Source organism: Spermophilus citellus (assembly GCF_964194105.1).
Source record: "Spermophilus citellus genome assembly, chromosome: 1".
Lineage (NCBI taxonomy): Eukaryota > Metazoa > Chordata > Mammalia > Rodentia > Sciuridae > Spermophilus > Spermophilus citellus.
Window position 1 is genome coordinate 967,604 of NC_138182.1, and position 20,168 is coordinate 987,771.

The window sequence follows — 20,168 nt, forward strand, 5'->3', positions numbered from 1 at the left end:
CCACACCTAGCTCTCAGGGGCACGGGGACCCTGGTCCACTGTAGAGCACCACACCTGCCCCACACCTAGGTCTCAGGGGCACGGGGATCCTGGTCCACTGTAGAGCACCACACCTGCCCCACACCTAGCTCTCAGGGGCACGGGGACCCTGGTCCACTGTAGAGCACCACACCTGCCCCACACCTAGCTCTTAGGGGCATGGGGAACCTGGTCCACTGTAGAGCACCACACCTGCCCATACCTAGCTCTCAGGGGCACGGGGAACCTGGTCCACGTGTAGAGCACCACACCTGCCCCACACCTAGCTCTCAGGGGCACGGGGACCCTGGTCCACTGTAGAGCACCACACCTGCCCCACACCTAGCTCTCAGGGGCACGGGGACCCTGGTCCACTGTAGAGCACCACACCTGCCCACACCTAGCTCTCAGGGGCATGGGGACCCTGGTCCACTGTAGAGCACCACACCTGCCCACACCTAGCTCTTAGGGGCATGAGGACAGTGGGCCACCTGTAGAGCACCACACCTGACCCATACTTAGCTTTCAGGGGCATGGGGACCCTGGTCCACTGTAGAGCACCACACCTGCCCCACACCTAGCTCTCAGGGGCACGGGGAACCTGGTCCACTGTAGAGCACCATACCTAGCTCTCAGGGACACGGGGACCCTGGTCCACTGTAGAGCACCACACCTGCCCACACCTAGCTCTCAGGGACACGGGGACCCTGGTCCACTGTAGAGCACCACACCTGCCCCACACCTAGCTCTCAGGGGCACGGGGACCCTGGTCCACTGTAGAGCACCACACCTGCCCACACCTAGCTCTCAGGGGCACGGGGACCCTGGTCCACTGTAGAGCACCACACCTGCCCCACACCTAGCTCTCTGGGGCACGGGGATCCTGGTCCACAGTAGAGCACCACACCTGACCCACACCTAGCTCTCAGGGGCACGGGGACCCTGGTCCATTATAGAGCACCACACCTGCCCCACATCTAGCTCTCAGGGACACGGGGACCCTGGTCCACTGTAGAGCACCACACCTGCCCACACCTAGCTCTCAGGAGCACGGGGACCCTGGTCCATTATAGAGCACCACACCTGCCCCACACCTAGCTCTCAGGAGCATGGGGACCCTGGTCTACTGTAGAGCACCACACCTGCCCCACACCTAGCTCTCAGGGGCACGGGGATCCTGGTCCACTGTAGAGCACCACACCTGCCCACACCTACCTCTCAGGGACACGGGGACCCTGGTCCACTGTAGAGCACCACACCTGCCCACACCTAGCTCTCAGGGGCACGGGGACCCTGGTCCACTGTAGAGCACCACACCTGCCCACACCTAGCTCTCAGGGGCACGGGGACACTGGTCCACTGTAGAGCACCACATCTGCCCACACCTAGCTCTCAGGGGCATGGGGACCCTGGTCCACTGTAGAGCACCACACCTGCCCCACACCTAGGTCTCAGGGGCACGGGGACCCTGGTCCACTGTAGAGCACCACACCTGCCCACACCTAGCTCTCAGGGGCACGGGGACCCTGGTCCACTGTAGAGCACCACACCTGCCCCACACCTAGCTCTTAGGGGCACGGGGATCCTGGTCCACTGTAGCGCACCACACCTGCCCCACACCTAGCTCTTAGGGGCATGGGGACCCTGGTCCACTGTAGAGCACCACACCTGCCCACACCTAGCTCTTAGGGGCATGAGGACAGTGGGCCACCTGTAGAGCACCACACCTGACCCATACTTAGCTTTCAGGGGCATGGGGACCCTGGTCCACTGTAGAGCACCACACCTGCCCCACACCTAGCTCTCAGGGGCACGGGGAACCTGGTCCACTGTAGAGCACCACACCTAGCTCTCAGGGACACGGGGACCCTGGTCCACTGTAGAGCACCACACCTGCCCACACCTAGCTCTCAGGGACACGGGGACCCTGGTCCACTGTAGAGCACCACACCTGACCCACACCTAGCTCTCAGGGGCACGGGGATCCTGGTCCACTGTAGAGCACCACACCTGACCCACACCTAGCTCTCAGGGGCACGGGGACCCTGGTCCACTGTAGAGCACCACACCTGCCCCACACCTAGCTCTCAGGGGCACGGGGACCCTGGTCCACTGTAGAGCACCACACCTGCCCCACACCTAGCTCTCTGGGGCACGGGGATCCTGGTCCACAGTAGAGCACCACACCTGACCCACACCTAGCTCTCAGGGGCACGGGGACCCTGGTCCACTGTAGAGCACCACACCTGCCCCACACCTAGCTCTCAGGGGCACGGGGACCCTGGTCCACTGTAGAGTACCACACCTGCCCCACACCTAGCTCTTAGGGGCACGGGGATCCTGGTCCACTGTAGAGCACCACACCTGCCCCACACCTAGCTCTCAGGGGCACAGGGACCCTGCTCCACCTACAGAGCACCACACCTGCCCCACACCTAGCTCTCAGGGGCATGGGGACCCTGGTCCACTGTAGAGCACCACACCTGCCCCACACCTAGCTCTCAGGGGCACAGGGACCCTGGTCCACTGTAGAGCACCACACCTGCCCCACACCTAGCTCTCAGGGGCACGGGGACCCTGGTCCACTGTAGAGCACCACACCTGCCCCACACCTAGCTCTTAGGGGCACGGGGATCCTGGTCCACTGTAGAGCACCACACCTGCCCCACACCTAGCTCTTAGGGGCACGGGGAACCTGGTCCACTGTAGAGCACCACACCTGCCCCACACCTAGCTCTTAGGGGCACGGGGACCCTGGTCCACTGTAGAGCACCACACCTGCCCCACACCTAGCTCTTAGGGGCATGGGGGACCCTGGTCCACTGTAGAGCACCACACCTGCCCACACCTAGCTCTCAGGGGCACCACACCTGCCCCACACCTAGCTCTCAGGGGCACGGGGACCCTGGTCCACTGTAGAGCACCACACCTGCCCCACACCTAGCTCTCAGGGGCATGGGGACCCTGGTCCACTGTAGAGCACCACACCTGCCCACACCTAGCTCTCAGGGGCACGGGGACCCTGGTCCACTGTAGAGCACCACACCTGCCCACACCTAGCTCTCAGGGGCACGGGGACCCTGGTCCACTGTAGAGCACCACACCTGCCCCACACCTAGCTCTCAGGGGCACGGGGACCCTGTTCCACCTGTAGAGCACCACACCTGCCCACACCTAGCTCTTAGGGGCACGGGGACCCTGGTCCACTGTAGAACACCACACCTGCCCACACCTAGCTCTCAGGGGCACGGGGACCCTGGTCCACTGTAGAGCACCACACCTGCCCACACCTAGCTCTTAGGGGCATGGGGACACTGGTCCACTATATAGCACCACACCTGCCCCACACCTAACTCTTAGGGGCACGGGGACCCTGGTCCACTGTAGAGCACCACACCTGCCCCACACCTAGCTCTCAGGGGCACGGGGACCCTGGTCCACTGTAGAGCACCACACCTGCCCCACACCTAGGTCTCAGGGGCACGGGGATCCTGGTCCACTGTAGAGCACCACACCTGCCCCACACCTAGCTCTCAGGGGCACGGGGACCCTGGTCCACTGTAGAGCACCACACCTGCCCACACCTAGCTCTCAGGGGCACGGGGACCCTGGTCCACTGTAGAGCACCACACCTGCCCCACACCTAGCTCTTAGGGGCATGGGGAACCTGGTCCACTGTAGAGCACCACACCTGCCCATACCTAGCTCTCAGGGGCACGGGGAACCTGGTCCACGTGTAGAGCACCACACCTGCCCCACACCTAGCTCTCAGGGGCACGGGGACCCTGGTCCACTGTAGAGCACCACACCTGCCCCACACCTAGGTCTCAGGGACACGGGGACCCTGGTCCACTGTAGAGCACCACACCTGCCCCACACCTAGCTCTCTGGGGCATGGGAATCCTGGTCCACAGTAGAGCACCACACCTGACCCACACCTAGCTCTCAGGGGCACGGGGACCCTGGTCCATTATAGAGCACCACACCTGCCCCACACCTAGCTCTCAGGGACACGGGGACCCTGGTCCACTGTAGAGCACCACACCTGCCCACACCTAGCTCTCAGGAGCACGGGGACCCTGGTCCATTATAGAGCACCACACCTGCCCCACACCTAGCTCTCAGGAGCACGGGGACCCTGGTCTACTGTAGAGCACCACACCTGCCCCACACCTAGCTCTCAGGGGCACGGGGATCCTGGTCCACTGTAGAGCACCACACCTGCCCCACACCTAGCTCTCAGGGGCACGGGGACCCTGGTCCACTGTAGAGCACCACACCTGCCCACACCTAGCTCTCAGGGGCACGGGGACCCTGGTCCACTGTAGAGCACCACACCTGCCCACACCTAGCTCTCAGGGGCACGGGGACACTGGTCCACTGTAGAGCACCACACCTGCCCACACCTAGCTCTCAGGGGCATGGGGACCCTGGTCCACTGTAGAGCACCACACCTGCCCCACACCTAGGTCTCAGGGGCACGGGGACCCTGGTCCACTGTAGAGCACCACACCTGCCCACACCTAGCTCTCAGGGGCACGGGGACCCTGGTCCACTGTAGAGCACCACATCTGCCCCACACCTAGCTCTCAGGGGCACGGGGACCCTGGTACACTGTAGAGCACCACACCTGCCCCACACCTAGCTCTTAGGGGCACGGGGATCCTGGTCCACTGTAGCGCACCACACCTGCCCCACACCTAACTCTTAGGGGCACGGGGATCCTGGTCCACTGTAGAGCACCACACCTGCCCCACACCTAGCTCTCAGGGGCACAGGGACCCTGCTCCACCTACAGAGCACCACACCTGCCCCACACCTAGCTCTCAGGGGCATGGGGACCCTGGTCCACTGTAGAGCACCACACCTGCCCCACACCTAGCTCTCAGGGGCACAGGGACCCTGGTCCACTGTAGAGCACCACACCTGCCCCACACCTAGCTCTCAGGGGCACGGGGACCCTGGTCCACTGTAGAGCACCACACCTGCCCCACACCTAGCTCTCAGGGGCATGGGGACCCTGGTCCACTGTAGAGCACCACACCTGCCCACACCTAGCTCTCAGGGGCACGGGGACCCTGGTCCACTGTAGAGCACCACACCTGCCCACACCTAGCTCTCAGGGGCACGGGGACCCTGGTCCACTGTAGAGCACCACACCTGCCCCACACCTAGCTCTCAGGAGCACGGGGACCCTGTTCCACCTGTAGAGCACCACACCTGCCCACACCTAGCTCTCAGGGGCACGGGGACCCTGGTCCACTGTAGAACACCACACCTGCCCACACCTAGCTCTCAGGGGCACGGGGACCCTGGTCCACTGTAGAGCACCACACCTGCCCACACCTAGCTCTTAGGGGCATGGGGACACTGGTCCACTATATAGCACCACACCTGCCCCACACCTAACTCTTAGGGGCACGGGGACCCTGGTCCACTGTAGAGCACCACACCTGCCCCACACCTAGCTCTCAGGGGCACGGGGACCCTGGTCCACTGTAGAGCACCACACCTGCCCCACACCTAGCTCTCAGGGGCACGGGGATCCTGGTCCACTGTAGAGCACCACACCTGCCCCACACCTAGCTCTCAGGGGCACGGGGACCCTGGTCCACTGTAGAGCACCACACCTGCCCACACCTAGCTCTCAGGGGCACGGGGACCCTGGTCCACTGTAGAGCACCACACCTGCCCCACACCTAGCTCTTAGGGGCATGGGGAACCTGGTCCACTGTAGAGCACCACACCTGCCCATACCTAGCTCTCAGGGGCACGGGGAACCTGGTCCACGTGTAGAGCACCTCAACTGCCCCCTCACCTAGTTTCGGCGGCTCGGGGACCCTGGTCCACACACTCTACACCCCATGCAGCATAAACACACCTCACGTAGGAACTACAAGAATGCACATAAAGTCCCACACGCGAATTCACACATGCCATCCAGCACTCAATGCTCCTCACGTTGTGGACCGCACAGTCACACACACACATTTGTACCCACACATTCACACTACATCCCACACACAAACCCACACAAGCACCTCACATACCCTCAGGAAGTGAGCCCTGCTTATGGGTCCCCTGGATTTTTCCTCTGGCCAGTTTCTTGGAAGCTGCGCTCAGCACTTGGCTGCCGGCCTGTTCCCCTGGAGACCAGGTGTGTGAAAAGAGTTGGGGAGGGGGCTGTCCGAGGCTGAAGGAGCAGACTTGGAGACAGGGCTTGGGTCAGGCCTGTGGTGTGAGGCCAGGAGGCCCTGTTGGAGGCTGGCTCTGCATGCGATGCTGTCTGAAGTCGTGTGTGTCCTGCAAACATCCGCTGAGGGCCTACACCTACTCCCCCGCCCTGCAGGCCAGGAGGTGCTCACTCCACCTGTTACTGGGGCAGTGCGGACAGCAGACCGCCTTGGCTGGACACAGCCCAGTCCTTGCCAGCCACAGGCCTGAGGAGCTGCCAGCTGGGCCGGGCAGCAGGAGCAGGAATGTCACAGCAGAGAGGCCGAGGCGTGTCTCCATCCAGGGGCTCCGAGACCCCTGATGGAGGTGCGGTGGGTGGCCAGGACCTGGCAGGCTCTGGACCCCGTACACAGAGGCAGGGTCGGGCTCGTGGGCACTGAGCTCTCCCACACTTAGAGGCAGCTCTGAGTGCGTCAGGGTCCACCCTGGAGCATCTCAGGACAAGCGCTGTGTCACAGCAGGAGAGGAAGACAGGAAGACTCCCAGGGTGGCCTGGGAAGCGAGGCTCTGGGGACGGGTGACATCTGAGCAGCGGCCCGGGCAGCTGCACTCGGGCTGGTGCGGGCCTCAGTGGGCCTGTGTGAGTGTGTGCTCTTGCCCTCCTCCTGCACCACGGCCTCTCCCCATTCCTGGGTGCCACAGTCACCCGAGGGCCTGGTGGCTGGGCACGGGGGCGTCACTGTCAGGATTAGAAATCTGTGAGGGAACGCTTGGCCCCCGGCCGACTGAGACGGAGCCTGGTCCAGCATGGAAAGGGCCAAGGTCAAACCCAGGGGACGGGGCAGCCTGGCTCCCTGCCCCAGGGGCTCCTCCCTCCCTCTACTGGCCACAGGGAGAAGCTATTGCTCGCTGCCCCCGGCGGCCTTCAGTACCCAGGTGAGGACGGATCCCGCTGATTCCCCAGCTCCCGGCGACCAGCACGGGACCAAAGGCAGGTACTGTTTTTTGGTACCGGGGTCTGAACCCAGGGTGCATTACCACCGAGCCACATCCTCAGCCTTTTATTTCTGATTTTGAGACAGGGTCTCACTGAGTTGCTGAGGCTGGCCTTGACCTTGCTCCTCCTGCCCCAGCCTGGCCTGGCACCTGGGCTGGGACCACTGACTTCAGAGACGGCAGAGCGAAGGGTACCCTCTTGCCCATGGGCTGAGCGTCCCCCAGCATCTGCTTCACAAGGGAGGAGCACATCGTCCTGTCCAGGGGACCCCTATGGTCATCCAGCACGGGGTCCACTGTTCCGACAGGCCACAGCTGACGATGTCCACAGTCTGCCTGAGGCCCTGGAGATGCCCATTGCCCTTGGCCGGGGTCTGGTGCCTGCCTTGACTTTTGGACAACTGTCCTCCAAGGGGATCCTGTGCAGAGGATAGTGGCCCTGGGGTAGTGACCACTGCCCTGACCTGCCAGGCCTCAGTGGAGACCCCAAACCCCCCGGACCCCTTCCCTGACAAAGCTCTCTCCCCTCTCAGTCGACAGGGGTCTCGACAACAGGGTCATCCTGGCAGGAACGCCGACCCGTCCCTCACCTACTGGGGTGGAACAAGAGGGCCGACCTCACCAAGAGCAGGCCTGCCTTGAGAATGCACCTGGGGATGCTGGTGAGGTAGGTCATGACACTCTGGAACTCCTTGTCCGGGATCTCGCTGAAGGCCGGGTAGTCGGGGAAGGTGATGACTGGGCTTCCGTCCTGCCCCCGCCCACCTGGGGAGAGACCAAAGGCAGGTACTCAGCAGGGCCTGGGCTGCCCAGCCCTCCCCACCAGCCCCCAGTCCCTTCAGAGTGCCCAGTCTCAAGTACCCTCTTGGGTGAACGGCCGGCTGCTCTTCTCAGTGTCACAGACATGCAGATGGCACAGGGGACCAAAGGCAGATCACCCAGGGGACCAAAAGCAGAAGGCACAGAAAAGCAGATGCACTAAAGCAGATGAGCACTATTTTCTGCTGGGGTGACCACTGGAACATCCCTGCCACGTCCTCTGGCCTGTCCTGCCAGTTGTCTCACTTGAATGGACGTGTTTGTACCTGCTTTTCCAAACGCAGAGCCCGCAGCTCTGCAGGCCCAGCAGTCACATGACACACACCAGGTGTGTTCCAGGGACTTTCTGACTGTTGGGCTGTGGCCTCTGTAGCTTCTCTCCTGTTCAGAGTTTCAGCAATTCAGTGTGGGAGGCTCTACCCATGTGAACATCATGTCCACCTGTGGCTGCTGCCATGGAGGCGGGGTTCCACTACTGGGGCCACCGTCCCTGGGGGTCGAGCTTGGCCCACAGGACAGGCAGAAGTGATGCTGTGTGACCCCAAGCAGCGCCACCCTCTCTCTCAGGACCCCAGGAAGTCAGGCAGCAGCCTGGGCCACATGCTGTGAGGAGGCACCCGGGAGGGAGGGCTGCGAGGAAGGACAGGGAAGAGCCCGTGTGTGAGCCAGGCCAGGGCAGTGGGCGAAGCCCAGTGAGTGCCCTGGCCAGCACAGCTCGGCCCATCCTGATGGCCAAGGACGTTACAGGGGTCACCCACAAGCAGGTGGGCGTGGGGCTGCTCAGGCTGGGTTGGGAGAGCTGCTGCTCCCATAAGAACCAGGCATGCCGCCACCACCCTGTCCCCACCTGGAGACACAGTGACCGGTCCACGTGGCACTCCAGGGCATGTGCGGCAGGGAAAGATGGACAGTGGTGTCTATCACCATCCTCATCCCTGCCAACCCTGCCCCCACACCCTCACGGACGCCACTGTGCAGGGCCTGGAGGCCTCCTTTCCTGGTCTCTGGGCCTCTCATCCCCACAGGTCTCTGCGGCCATGTGTCAGTGCCCGGCAGTGTCCTCAGCACAGCAGCCTTGCCCCTCAGCAGGACATGGTCCCTCTACCACTTTGGCCCAGGCCTTCCTGCCTTGACCTTGAACGCCCTGGTATGGGGCCCGGGTGCCGCCCTGTCACCGCTGAGAGGGCTGAGCCCAGCGTCCCACCAAGAGGAGCAAGACCCCCCCCCAGCTCAGCCCTGCAGCTTGAACCTGGAGGGTCCGAGCCGCCAGCCCCGCTGCCCTGACACTCAGCACACCCAAGGCACTCAGCTCCCGCCCTGTCCCCAGGCTCAGGGCGCCCACGGCCTGGCGCAGCGGCCCAGCCCTCTCCCGACACCTCTCAGGTTCCCGCTCCCTCTCACGGTGGGGTGAGTGCCTGCAGCACTGAGACCCTGGTGGAGGCACCGCCACCTCCTCAGGGCCAGCTCCTGCAGAGGAGGATGACCACACAGCACACGACCCTCAGGCGGGGCGGCGGCTTCCCCGTGAGGAAGGAGTGCTCTGGACCACGGTGAGCCCCGGGTCCCAGGGCGTCTGGCCCACACCTGCCCTTTGCCGTCCTACAAGTGGGACTGGGTGGGAAGCTGCAGGAGCGGGCAGGCCTCCCTGTCTGTGGGAGAGGACTCTGGCCTCCACCGGCTGGGAATCCCACACTGCACTGAGGCGCCGCCCTGCACAGCTGGACCAGGGGTGGCCGGGCCCTGGCCGATCTTTGAGGAGCAGACTTTCTGTCTGGTGGGCAGCTCCTGCAGGGCTGGTGTCCGAGTGCTGGGTGGTGACGGATCTCAAGTCCCTCTGTCTGTCTTCTGTGCTGGCCTTCACCTGGGTGCAGGTGAGGGTGGGCCCTGCTCGTCACTCCACCTGAAGTGGCGAAGGCCCCATGCCACTGGCTGGGCCGAGGCTCCTCGTGACGGAGCAGCTGGGAGCCTCCAGGGCTGTGCCCTCCAGGCCACTGGGAACTGCAGGCCGGGTGGGGACTTCCCAGGCTGGCCTCCTCTCCCTCTGTGAAGCACCGCACTTGGCTGTCTTAGTTTCCTCACTCAGGGTTGCAGGCCAGATCAGCTGCCCGACAGAGCGAGCCCCATCTTGATGGGCCGGGGTCTCCTGGAAGCGACGTAGCTTTGGAGCAGTCTCCGCTTTGATGGGAAGTGAAGCCCCTGCTCTTACTGAGGAGAGTGGAAGCTGGGGTCCTTCTAGGTCTTTCCACGTGATTCAGAAAGCCAGCCCCAGAGCTCGGGGACCTCCAGGGTGAGTGGCAGGTAGACACTGGGAGCCAGGGCCTAGCCACCAGTTCTGAGACACAGGCCACAGGAGAGCTGGGACCCTGGGCAGGGTCCCTCCTGTGTGGCTGAAGCAAGAGCTGCCCACCGGTGTCAGGGCCCCAGTCTGCAGCCACCCTCCAGACGGGGCTCAGCACACCTACACACCAACCCTGGTGCCCTGTCCCCAGAGCCCACACCCACTTTCTGGTGGCAGAGGTGGCTGAAACCCACCTCCCCTGACAGCAGGGAACGGGCTCCCCTGCAGAGGCACGTCCTCGGTTCCACTCTAGGGTGCTTTCTGTTTCCATTCCTGGCTGGCCTCTCCCGCTGGGATAGCTCTGGCCTCTGGAAGGGCCCACCTGTGAGAGGTGCAGACGCAGCGACAGCCCTGCCGGAGGGAAAGCTGTTCTCCCAGGTGGGCCGCCCACCCGTCCCTGCACCAGGAGGGAGGCTGGTGTTAGGTGCCTGGGTCCAGCACAAGCCTGGCCACCGGCAGCAGAGCCTTGGGCAGGTGGCCCTGTCCATGGGCACACCCGTCGTTCATGTACTCAGGCCATGTGGGGGAGATGTGTGTGCCCTCCAGGCTCTCCGGGCTGACCCCAGGCCGGTGATACGAGGTGGGCCTCTGGGAGGCTGTGGTGACGAGGACGGGCCCTGCAGGGGAGCTGCACAGGTCTCTCCCCCTATAGGCTGCTCTGGCTCACTGTCCATCCCACAAGGACACAGTGAGCAGGGTGCAGGCTAGGACATGGGCCCTCAGCAGAACAGAGCTGCCCGGTGCTGGGCCGTGACCCACCCTTCCAGTCTCCAGAAGCACAAGGGGCAAGCTTCTGTTGTTCAGCCACCGGTCTGCAGGCGCATCCAGCAGGGCGGGACAGGCCCTCGCGCACTCATACCCTCCGTGGTGAGAGGCTCCAAGGCGCCGGTCGGCTCGCTCAGGAACCTGGACGACTGTGGACGCAGCCCGGCAGAGACCTGGGTGTGTGCTGCGATCCTCATTCTTCAGAGACAGCTTGATTAAAGGGCTCTCTCCTCCGCAGGGCAATGGCCCAAATGTGGTTCTGCCTGTTCTCTTTACTTCTGAAAATCTACCATGACCTCCAGCAGGTGCTCAGGAACATCAGCGTGATCCATTCCCCTCACACCTGCCTCGGGGTTGCCAATGGCTGGGAGGATCTCCAGCAAGACAGGAGACCTGGTCTCAGGACACTCGGCGGGCACTCGGCAGGCACACGGCGGGCACACGGCGGGCACAGAGGCACCCGAAGCTCAGGAACACTCCCCGTGGGGGACTCACGCCCAGAGGAGGGCTTCTGTACTCAGTCTCTTTGGGCTGCTGAAACAGACATCCTTCACCTGCAGCTGGTCTCTCTCAGTGCTGGAGGTGGGAGTCTGACGCAGAAGGAAGAAGTCTGGCTCCCTGGCCGGGCTCGGGCTGACCTGGAGTGCCCCCTACAGGCTCCAGTGTGAAGGCCTGGTCCCGTGCAGCAGGTTCACAGGGGATGTGGGAGTAGTGGGTCCTGCAGCTGTGACGCCACCAGTGGTTGGTCATGGGTAGTGGGAGGTGGGCAGTGCAGGAGGTTTCCTGGAAGGTGTTTCTCTTCTCTCTCAGTGCGCCGCTTTGCTGCCCCACACCCCTTCCCCAGGATGCTCTTCCCCACGCCGGCCCAGAGCAAGGCAGCAGCCCACTTGCACTGATCTGAGTCTCTGCAGGCAGCTGGCTCCCGAGCCACCTGAGTCGCCTCTGTCGACTTGGGTCCCCAAGAGCAGGGATGCACCCCTGGATGACTCGGGGGTCAGCAGTGGGGTCTGTGCTTGCTGTGAACCCCTGAAGGTTTGAGGGTCTGCTGCAGGGTGGGTGGAACCGGGGCCTCCCGGGAGCCCTCAGCCAGCTCCAGGAAAACCTAAATCTCTAGGCAAAGAGGGAGCAGGAGAGGGGCTGGTGAACATGGGGAAGAGCCGTGAACCGCGGCTCCCAGCAAAGACCCCTCGCGGAGTGGCAGTGCTCCAGCCCAGAGACAGGTGTGCTGCAGGAGGCCCACCAGCCTGGGGCGTGGGGGGTGGAGCGATCCCCTCCCACAGAAGGCCTCCAAGGGCGGCTGAGCTGTCGGAGGTGCTGACCTGCGGCTCAAGGGCAGGGTCTGCAGGGGACAGCTTTTAAGGAGACCCACTTGTGTGGCTGATACTGTGAGCGAATTTCAGACCCAATTTCTTATCCACAGCAGAGGAGAAACACAAAGTACAGGATCCTACCCCGGGAGCTCTAGATGTCTAGCAGATAGTGATTTAGTTTCATTTCTGCCATATTTCCAACCCCAGATGACTGGACAGTACGGTGTGGGCAGCCAGTGTGGGCAGCCAGACCACACCCCTGGAAGGGCAGAAGCGAAAGGCCTGCCATGGGTGGGCCTGGTCCAGGAACAGACGTGGCTCAGCCGTGACCGTCAGGCGACACGCCCTGATTTCCTATGAATGGGCGTGGGAACCACAGGAGGGGACGCCCATAGTGACGGTTAAGGGGATGAAGACCCAGGTGGCCTACGTGGGGGTGGGGCAGGGACAGCACTAGACACCTAACTGCTGATTCAGAGGACCTCCCCTGTGTGAATCCTGCCTTGTGGAATCCCTTGTTCCAGGAGAAGCCTGGTCCTGAGGGCTCAGCTGACCAGGTCAGGCACACCAAGAGCGGGGACCTTAATTTCAGGAGGCTGAGGCAGGAGGCTGCAAGTTCCAGGCCGGCCTGGCAGCGCAGGGAGACGTTACGGGCTGGGGGTGCAGCTCGGTGGTGGAGTGCTTGCCCAGCATGCACGAGGGCCTGGCTTCAACCCCCAGAACAGCAAAGAAGAAAGCCTTTTGGACCAGAGGGACCTGGGTTCCATCCCTAGTACCAACAACCAACATGCTGCTGCAGAGATGGGTTCCTTTTGTAACAAATTCCCACAAACCCCACAATTTGAAATGCTACAGCTCATCAGCTCGAAGTTGCTGGGCTCCCTGGGCAGGGCCTTCTTCAGGGTCTCAAGGCCAAACTGAGAGGTCAGCTAGGCTGTATTTCACCCAAGTTTGGGGCCTCTTCCAGGCTCCCTCGGGTGACAGGAGTCTTCAGGTCCTTATGGCTGGGGGACTAAGGGTCCCTGTTCTTGCTGGTGGCCATGGGGCTTGTCTCAGCTCCCAGGGACCAATGTGTCTACTCCAAGTGGCCTCCTTGACCTTCACAGACAGACAGAGGACCTCCCCTGTGTGAATCCTGCTGGTGGAATCCCTTGTTCCAGGAGAAGCCTGGTCCTGAGAGCTCAGCTGACCAGGTCAGGCACACCAAGAACGGGGACCTTAATTTCATCTGCCTAGGCACCTCGGGCCCTGGCTGGCGCTGAACTCTGGGGAGCTGTGTGACATGCAGTGGGGCCTCCCAGGACCCAGCCTCCCCAGGCACCAAGACCACCCTATGGGGGCGTCGAAGCTCATGTTCAAAGTCAAGCCAGCAGTCCAGGCTGGGGTGGCCACATCTGTCTGGGACCTTCCTGGGTCCTGACTGGGTGGAGAAAAGGGGGCCACACAACTTATGAGCCTCTACTGCTGGGCCCTGCACCAGGGCCCGTCCTGTGGGGGCCCCACCCTTCAACAGGACCCCACTTCTCACTGGGAGCAGTGACCAGCCTTGTGCACCACTGATCTCCTTGGAGGCTCGGTGCTTCCCTCCGCCATGCTGCTGGCCGTCACAGGCTCCCTGGGTCCCCGAGACTCCCTGGGTCCCTACGCCAAGCCTGGCCGTAGGGACGGGCAGGTGAGTCAAGGAAGTGGGGCTGGGGCTGGTCCTGGGGTACACAAAGACCCCTGTGGCTGAGTGGGGGTACAAGCCCTGGAAGCTCCTCACTCTCAGGCAGGACCCCAGCTGGTGGCACAAGGAGAGCTGATGTCAGGCACCATTTTTCTGAATTGGTCTGGGCAGATGGACTGTCCAGGCCAAAGGGCAGTGTCCACACTGCGGGTGCTCTTGCACCTGCAGGTCTCTGGAGCCTGGCTGCAGGAGCGTCGTCATGAGGCTGGGCGAGTGCTGGCCATGTCCCCTAGGCTGCTGCTTGGCCAGGGCAGAGGTCACTGCTGGCTAGCGTGGAGGCTGAGGGGCAGCAGGTGGCTGAGGACAGCACACCCACGTGCAGAGCGACCATCTGTCCACCTGCTGGGCTGCGTCACCGGAAGGCCCAGGTGGCAGGAGGCCTGAGTCCCGAGCACTTCCAGGCACCAAGGGCTCTGCTTGGATCTGGTTTCATTGTCCCCTGGGGCTTCGAGGTGGGGTTTAGTCCCACTGTGAGGTGTGAAGAGGAGAAAGCTGGGCCTTTGGGAGGGTCAGGGTGGAGCCCGTGGTCAGGAAGAGGGAGAGCCCAGACACGGATGGCTGATACAGGCTCCAGGTCACCCTGTGACCCCCGGGGTGCCTGGGGCTCTGCCAGCAGGGCCATCACCAGTGGTGACCGGACCTCGCACCTCCAGAACACAGAGCCAAAAGGAGCCTCTTCCTGGCTGCCCCGCCTCAGGCGTTGTGTTACAGGCCACAGAGAACAGACCCTACACAGCTGCCCACCTCCCCTCACAGTGGACCCGGGGCAGGCAGTTCCAACCCGCGGAGCCAGCGCCAGGGCCCAGAAGCCCGCGGCACAGCCCTGGCTCCTGCACTCACCTGACAGGTAAGCGAAGCGCCTCTTGAGCTGCTCTTGGATGTCCGCAGCGCAGAGCGGCACGATGTCCTGGTGCATGATTTCATCTGAGGGAGAGAGACACGGTCACTGGAGGAAGCCCTGCCCGCGCCCCAGGGCCCTGCCGGCCAGCCCCTGCCGCATATCCCCGGGGAGGAGAAAGGCTGGCGAGCAGCCCTCTGTTTCAAAGGTGCACCGGAGGCAGAGAGGTGCAGGGAGGGCCGGCCGGGAGGAGGCCGAGGGGCGTTGGCCAGGACAGCAGGGCGGGGCCTGACTCACAGGTAAACAAATCCCCTGGTCTCCGCCCACCTGCGTGCTGGCAGGGCCCAGGCAGCTGGGGCCTCCTGTTGCCTGTGCGACAGCAGGCTGCCGAGCCACCACCTGCCACCCCAGGTGCTCTGGGTCCTTCCTGCTTGGCAGCCTGCTGTGTGCCTGGTCCTGGGGGGCAGGGCGGCAGCAACAGGCTGGCCCCCCTCAGCAAGGACGCAGGACCCAGGGCGCTAGCCTGTCTGCTGCGATCAGGTCTGGGGATGGATGGGCAGCATGTCCAGCCACACCAGAGCCCATCAACCAAGAGCAAGAGGTTCCAGGGAGACGTGCAGGGGAAGGGAGACCTGTTGAGGCAGCAGGGAGGGCCCTGGCTGGACAGTGCCTGGGGGATCTGCATGCAGGCCAACTGCAGACCTCCCGGGCCAGGACTGGGGTGCCCCTTTCCACAGAAGCATCCAGACGGGGCGTTGATGCTGCTTCTCTGATGACACACGGGGGGCACTTCTGGGCTGGGGTGAGGAGCAGAGCGCTGGCCTAGCACAAGGCCTGGGCTCCACCAGCACCACAAAGCCGTCACTTCTGCCCCTGGAGGCCAGGCCAGAAATGGGGGAGGGGGGCAGATGCCACCTGGGCAGCACTGGTCCCGTCCTGCCCCCTGGCCTTGCAAACCACTGAGGTCATATGCAGGTCCACACCCCGACTATGGCGTCCCTCCGTAACTCCAGCTGCTGGCCTGGCGTTGGGAGGAGGCCTGGCGTTGGGAGGAGGCCTCGCAGACTCATGGCCTTGGGAGCACAGGGCGGCACCCGAGGAGTCGGGAGACAAGCAGCCACAGCCACCGGCTGGGCTTGAGGGAGGGCTCGGGGCGCAGAGCCTGTCCCCCAGCGGGCGGCAGGGGGTGGCTCCTTCTGTGGGGAAACAGGCTAGAAACCGTCACTGCACGGAGGCTGGGGTCTAAAAGAATCCTGGAGAGGTGCTCTGTGGCCTGCACACGCCTCGCCTTGGGGTGCCTGTGTGGGGCCACTGGCAGGGCCGCCCGGGGCTGGGCCTGCAGATGCTCTGTGGGAATCATGCGATCCTGGACCTGGTTCTGCCCAGGGAGGATCCAGATGTAGAAACGCAGGCCCCAGGGGCCAGGTCTTCCTGCAGCTGTGGGCAGCTCTGAGCATTGACGGGAAGCAAGTTTCCCACAGCCAGGACTGCCCAGGCAGAGGGACGCCAAGGTGTGATGAGTCCTGGGGCTCCGGCTGGCCAGGTCCTGGAACATACAGCCCTAGTAGAGACCCCACCACGGTCCAACTTCTAGAGTGTGTCCAGCCCCAAGGAAGGAGACTCCGAGGGAAGCTGCCCCCGTGAATCTTTCTGCAGCAACCCTGAGGCCTCACTCTGGACTGGACAGCAGCTGCCCAGACAAGCAAGCGCAGGCTCTCCTGAGAACATCCTGGGCCTCGCTGTGCCAGGACCCAAGTGCCTCCTGGCAGGGGTCTTCCTGTGGACTGGGGACAGGCTGACTGTCTCTGGTGCCATTGAGGGATGGCACAGGGCTTCTTGCCCACTGAGTTCTGGCCAAGTTCCTTGGGTGGCTGCACTCTGAGAGGAGTCCTGGCCCTGGGTGGCCTGATGACCTCAGTCCAGCAAGGTGCCTCCTCCGCGAGCTTCTCTCCACCTCCTACCCAGCAGGCTTCAGACGCCCTGACCCACTCACAGGGACCCGCCTGGGCTCTGCCATCCCCAAAGGCCCGTACAGGTTCCCCATCACTGGCCTATCATCAGGACACTGAGGGTGACCCAGGAGCCTTCGTCTTCCTTGCTCTCAAGCTCTGGGGCACGGAGGGTGGTGGGCACTTCTTTCAGCTCACTGACGGCCTCTCACCTTCCTGATGCCTGTGCCCACTCAAGATGACAGGCAGTCTGCATTTGGTGAAGAGAGGACGTGGACTCCTTCTCTGGCTTCAGTGTGTGGGTCGGGGCTCAGGAGCACATGGAACCACGGCGTGGACACACCAGGCGCGAGCTCCCACGATCATGCGGCCTGGGGCAGGCAGCGGGCCGCCCAGCTGTCCCCTGGATCACAGAGCTCTTGTGAGCTGGCAGCAGACACCGTCAGCAGAAAGGACCCTGCCACCGTCAGAAGGGTGGCCCAGGGTGGGGGGAGGCTGAGCTCAGGCCTCCTCCTGTCTCACGGGCCGTGACCTGTGCATCCAGCAGCCAGGAACAAGGGTGGCCAGCCAGGGGCAGCAGGCCTAACAGCGCTCCCTTCCCAGGCTCTCCAGGTGCCCCCTGGGAAGCTGCCCTCCTGTGGCCTCTCTAGGCCCAGGGCCCTCAGCTGTCCAGGACCAGCTCAATCCAGACAGGACTGCAGGGACCCCACTGCCCAGTTTGATCCACACAATGAAGTTGCTCCAAATCCGCCCTGGGGTCCTCAGAGTCCACGGAGGGGCATCGTCTCCCGTCCAGCTGTCCGAGGCGCAGTGGCTAGAGCGCAGGTCCTTCCTTCTAAGGTCCCCAGGCCCTGGCCTCACCTCGACACCAGGCCTCGACACAGGGGCGGCAGCCTCTCTGGGCAGCTCCCCCAGCACTCTGTCCACTCAGAGGCATTCTGACCCTTCACTTTGCCACCAATGGCTGAGAACAAGCAGGTGACAGGGGATGGTGGCACCTTAGGGCAGGTGGGCCTCGCTCAGGCACAGGCGGGTGGCCGTCTGGGGGGCAGATCCTGTGGAGGAGCTGCCCTGGATCTGGGTGGAGAAACTGGGCCCTGCTGTACTGGTGACCAGGGCTGGAGTCCTGGCCTCACTCAGAGGGACACAGGGGATGGACAGAGGGCAGCAAAAGAAAGGCTCCCTGCAGGGGCAGCAGGAGAGCGAGCCGCAGCCGCACAGAACATCCAGGATCTGATAATGGCCTCCTCTCCTGTATCTCTGGCAAGAGGCCTGTCCCAGGGCCTCTGCCTGCTGTCAATCAAGTGGAACAGGTACATCTCTTCAAGTCCAGGCTGAGGTCAGATGGATGAGGTCACTGCCACCTGGGAACAGACCTGCTCTAGCAGGCCCCCTGTGAGGGTCCCCAAGGGTGGAGTGCACACAGCAGGGGACACAAAGAGGAAGGGAGGCGGCAAGGGGGCTCCCGTGTAAATGTGGCCAGGCGATGCCTGAGGCTGGGGCTTCAAAGGAGCCGCACCTCCTGGATGCAGATCAGGGCGGAGGGCAGCATGCCCAGAGCAGCCAGCATTCCTGCCACCTGCTGGGCTGTGAGGACCTCTATACTCCCGCTGGCCACATGCTGAAGGGCTCAGCCTCGTCCACTTGATCACCTGAGGCCCACAGGACTTGGCTGGCAGAATTCTCACATTTATCCCAGGCGTTTGGGGCGAGTCGTGGGATTGGGTGAGACAGTGTGCCGTGTCACGTGCACAGCAACTCAATGCGCTTCTCTCCAAATACACTTTCTGCCTGATCTGGGAGCAAGCCCTTACGAAACTTCAAATAAAGGACCCAGAGGGAGAAGCAGCCCACCCACAGCGGACACGTCAGATGCACGCTTGGCAGAAATCGCGGGTCCAGAGCCACCAGGGAGGGCTGGCCCAGGGTTGCCTGCAGAGGGCGTCGTCAACACCACACAGTGGAGCGCGGGCGGCCTCCAGACCCTCACTCCTAGGCCGCCCAGCACAGACCAGGGCCTCCCAGTTCTGCAGCGTGAAGACAGCTGAAGCCCAGGCCCAGGATCAGTGCAGAAACCCCCAGCCTCGCCTGGATGCCTGGGGCATGTTCTGACCTGCCCACACCCTGCTGGTCACCACCCACCCTGACGCAGGTGCTCTCAAGGTGAGCCCGGGGACACTAATGCCCAAGGCACGATCAACTCAGGTCTTCCTGAGGTAAGCATGGCCCCAGCACCAACACCTGACTCAGCAGGGCCTGAGACAGGGTCAGCAGGACTTGGTGGCCACCAACCCCCCCCCCCCCCCACCGCACAGCTGGCAAAACAGGACCCTGGACACACACCACACCACGGTTGGGGGTCACACCACACCAGGTGCTGGTTTCCAAGCTAGAAGCTGTCCCCTCAAGGACAGCATCTGGAACCTACTGCCCAGGACGTCCACTGTGTGCTTGCTGCTCGGCAGCCACAGGAGAGACGTGGCAGACACCAGCTGCAGTCATACCTCAGTTTGTGCCACAGGATGGACCTGTCCAGATGCTCTGTCCTCCCAGCAAAGTCTGGGGCTGGACCACCTTGCAGACTTGGCCACGGCCAGGCCTCGTCCATTCCCCCCAGAAGAGGGTGGGAGCAGCTCTGCCTGCCCATGCCCGCCGGGCTGTGGCCTGCTGCGGCTCCCTGAGGGGACACTGCACTCCTGGACTGTGGGCAGAGCCTGCCGGCTCAGGAGCACCGCAGACCCACCTCCTGGGAGAAAGCTTCCTTGGACCCAGGGCCTGCAACCCCGACTCACAGCCAGTGCCCGCAACCCCGACTCACAGCCAGTGCCCCACCGTGAAGACCAGTCTCACAGGACATTGGCGAGCACACACCAGCCTGGAGCAGTTCAGGGAAAAACCAAAACACAGACGACTAGCCGAGTCTCCAGCGTCCTGCTCCCGCCCCACAGCAGCTGGCGCCACGGAAGGTGCAGGATTCCCAGACTTCGTCGCCTAAAGCGACTTTCTAATTGGCTCCCGTAGGAGATCTTTGATTGCAGTAGAAACAGCAGCCACAGCAGGTCGACCACCAAGAACTTTCCACGTGTTAATGAGTCTAACTGTCACAGCCACCAGGAGGGAACATGGCATCCCACTTCTCAGATGAGCAAACCAAGGCACAGAGAGGTTGGCAGACTTGCTGGTTGTCACGCAGCAGTGGCTAGGGTGATTCTGTGGGTCAGGGAAGGAGGGAGGG

General features: G+C 63.2%; 1 protein-coding gene across 7 annotated transcripts in view; it reads right to left on the minus strand.

The window, feature by feature from the left end:
* Window positions 1–20,168, minus strand: part of MCF2L (MCF.2 cell line derived transforming sequence like) — a 104,436-nt gene that overhangs the window by 51,330 nt on the left and 32,938 nt on the right. For 4 of the 7 annotated variants that reach the window (XM_081297223.1, XM_081297215.1, XM_081297222.1 and 1 more), the window contains exons 2-3: window positions 14,987–15,070; window positions 7,839–7,953 (exon numbers count right to left, since the gene is read on the minus strand). In XM_081297223.1, the coding sequence (XP_081153349.1) occupies window positions 7,839–7,953; window positions 14,987–15,070 (199 nt within the window). Of the gene's footprint in view, window positions 1–7,805; window positions 7,954–14,986; window positions 15,071–20,168 lie in introns of all 7 variants that reach the window. The other 3 variants (XM_081297221.1, XM_081297213.1, XM_081297220.1) reach the window with 1 other exon arrangement.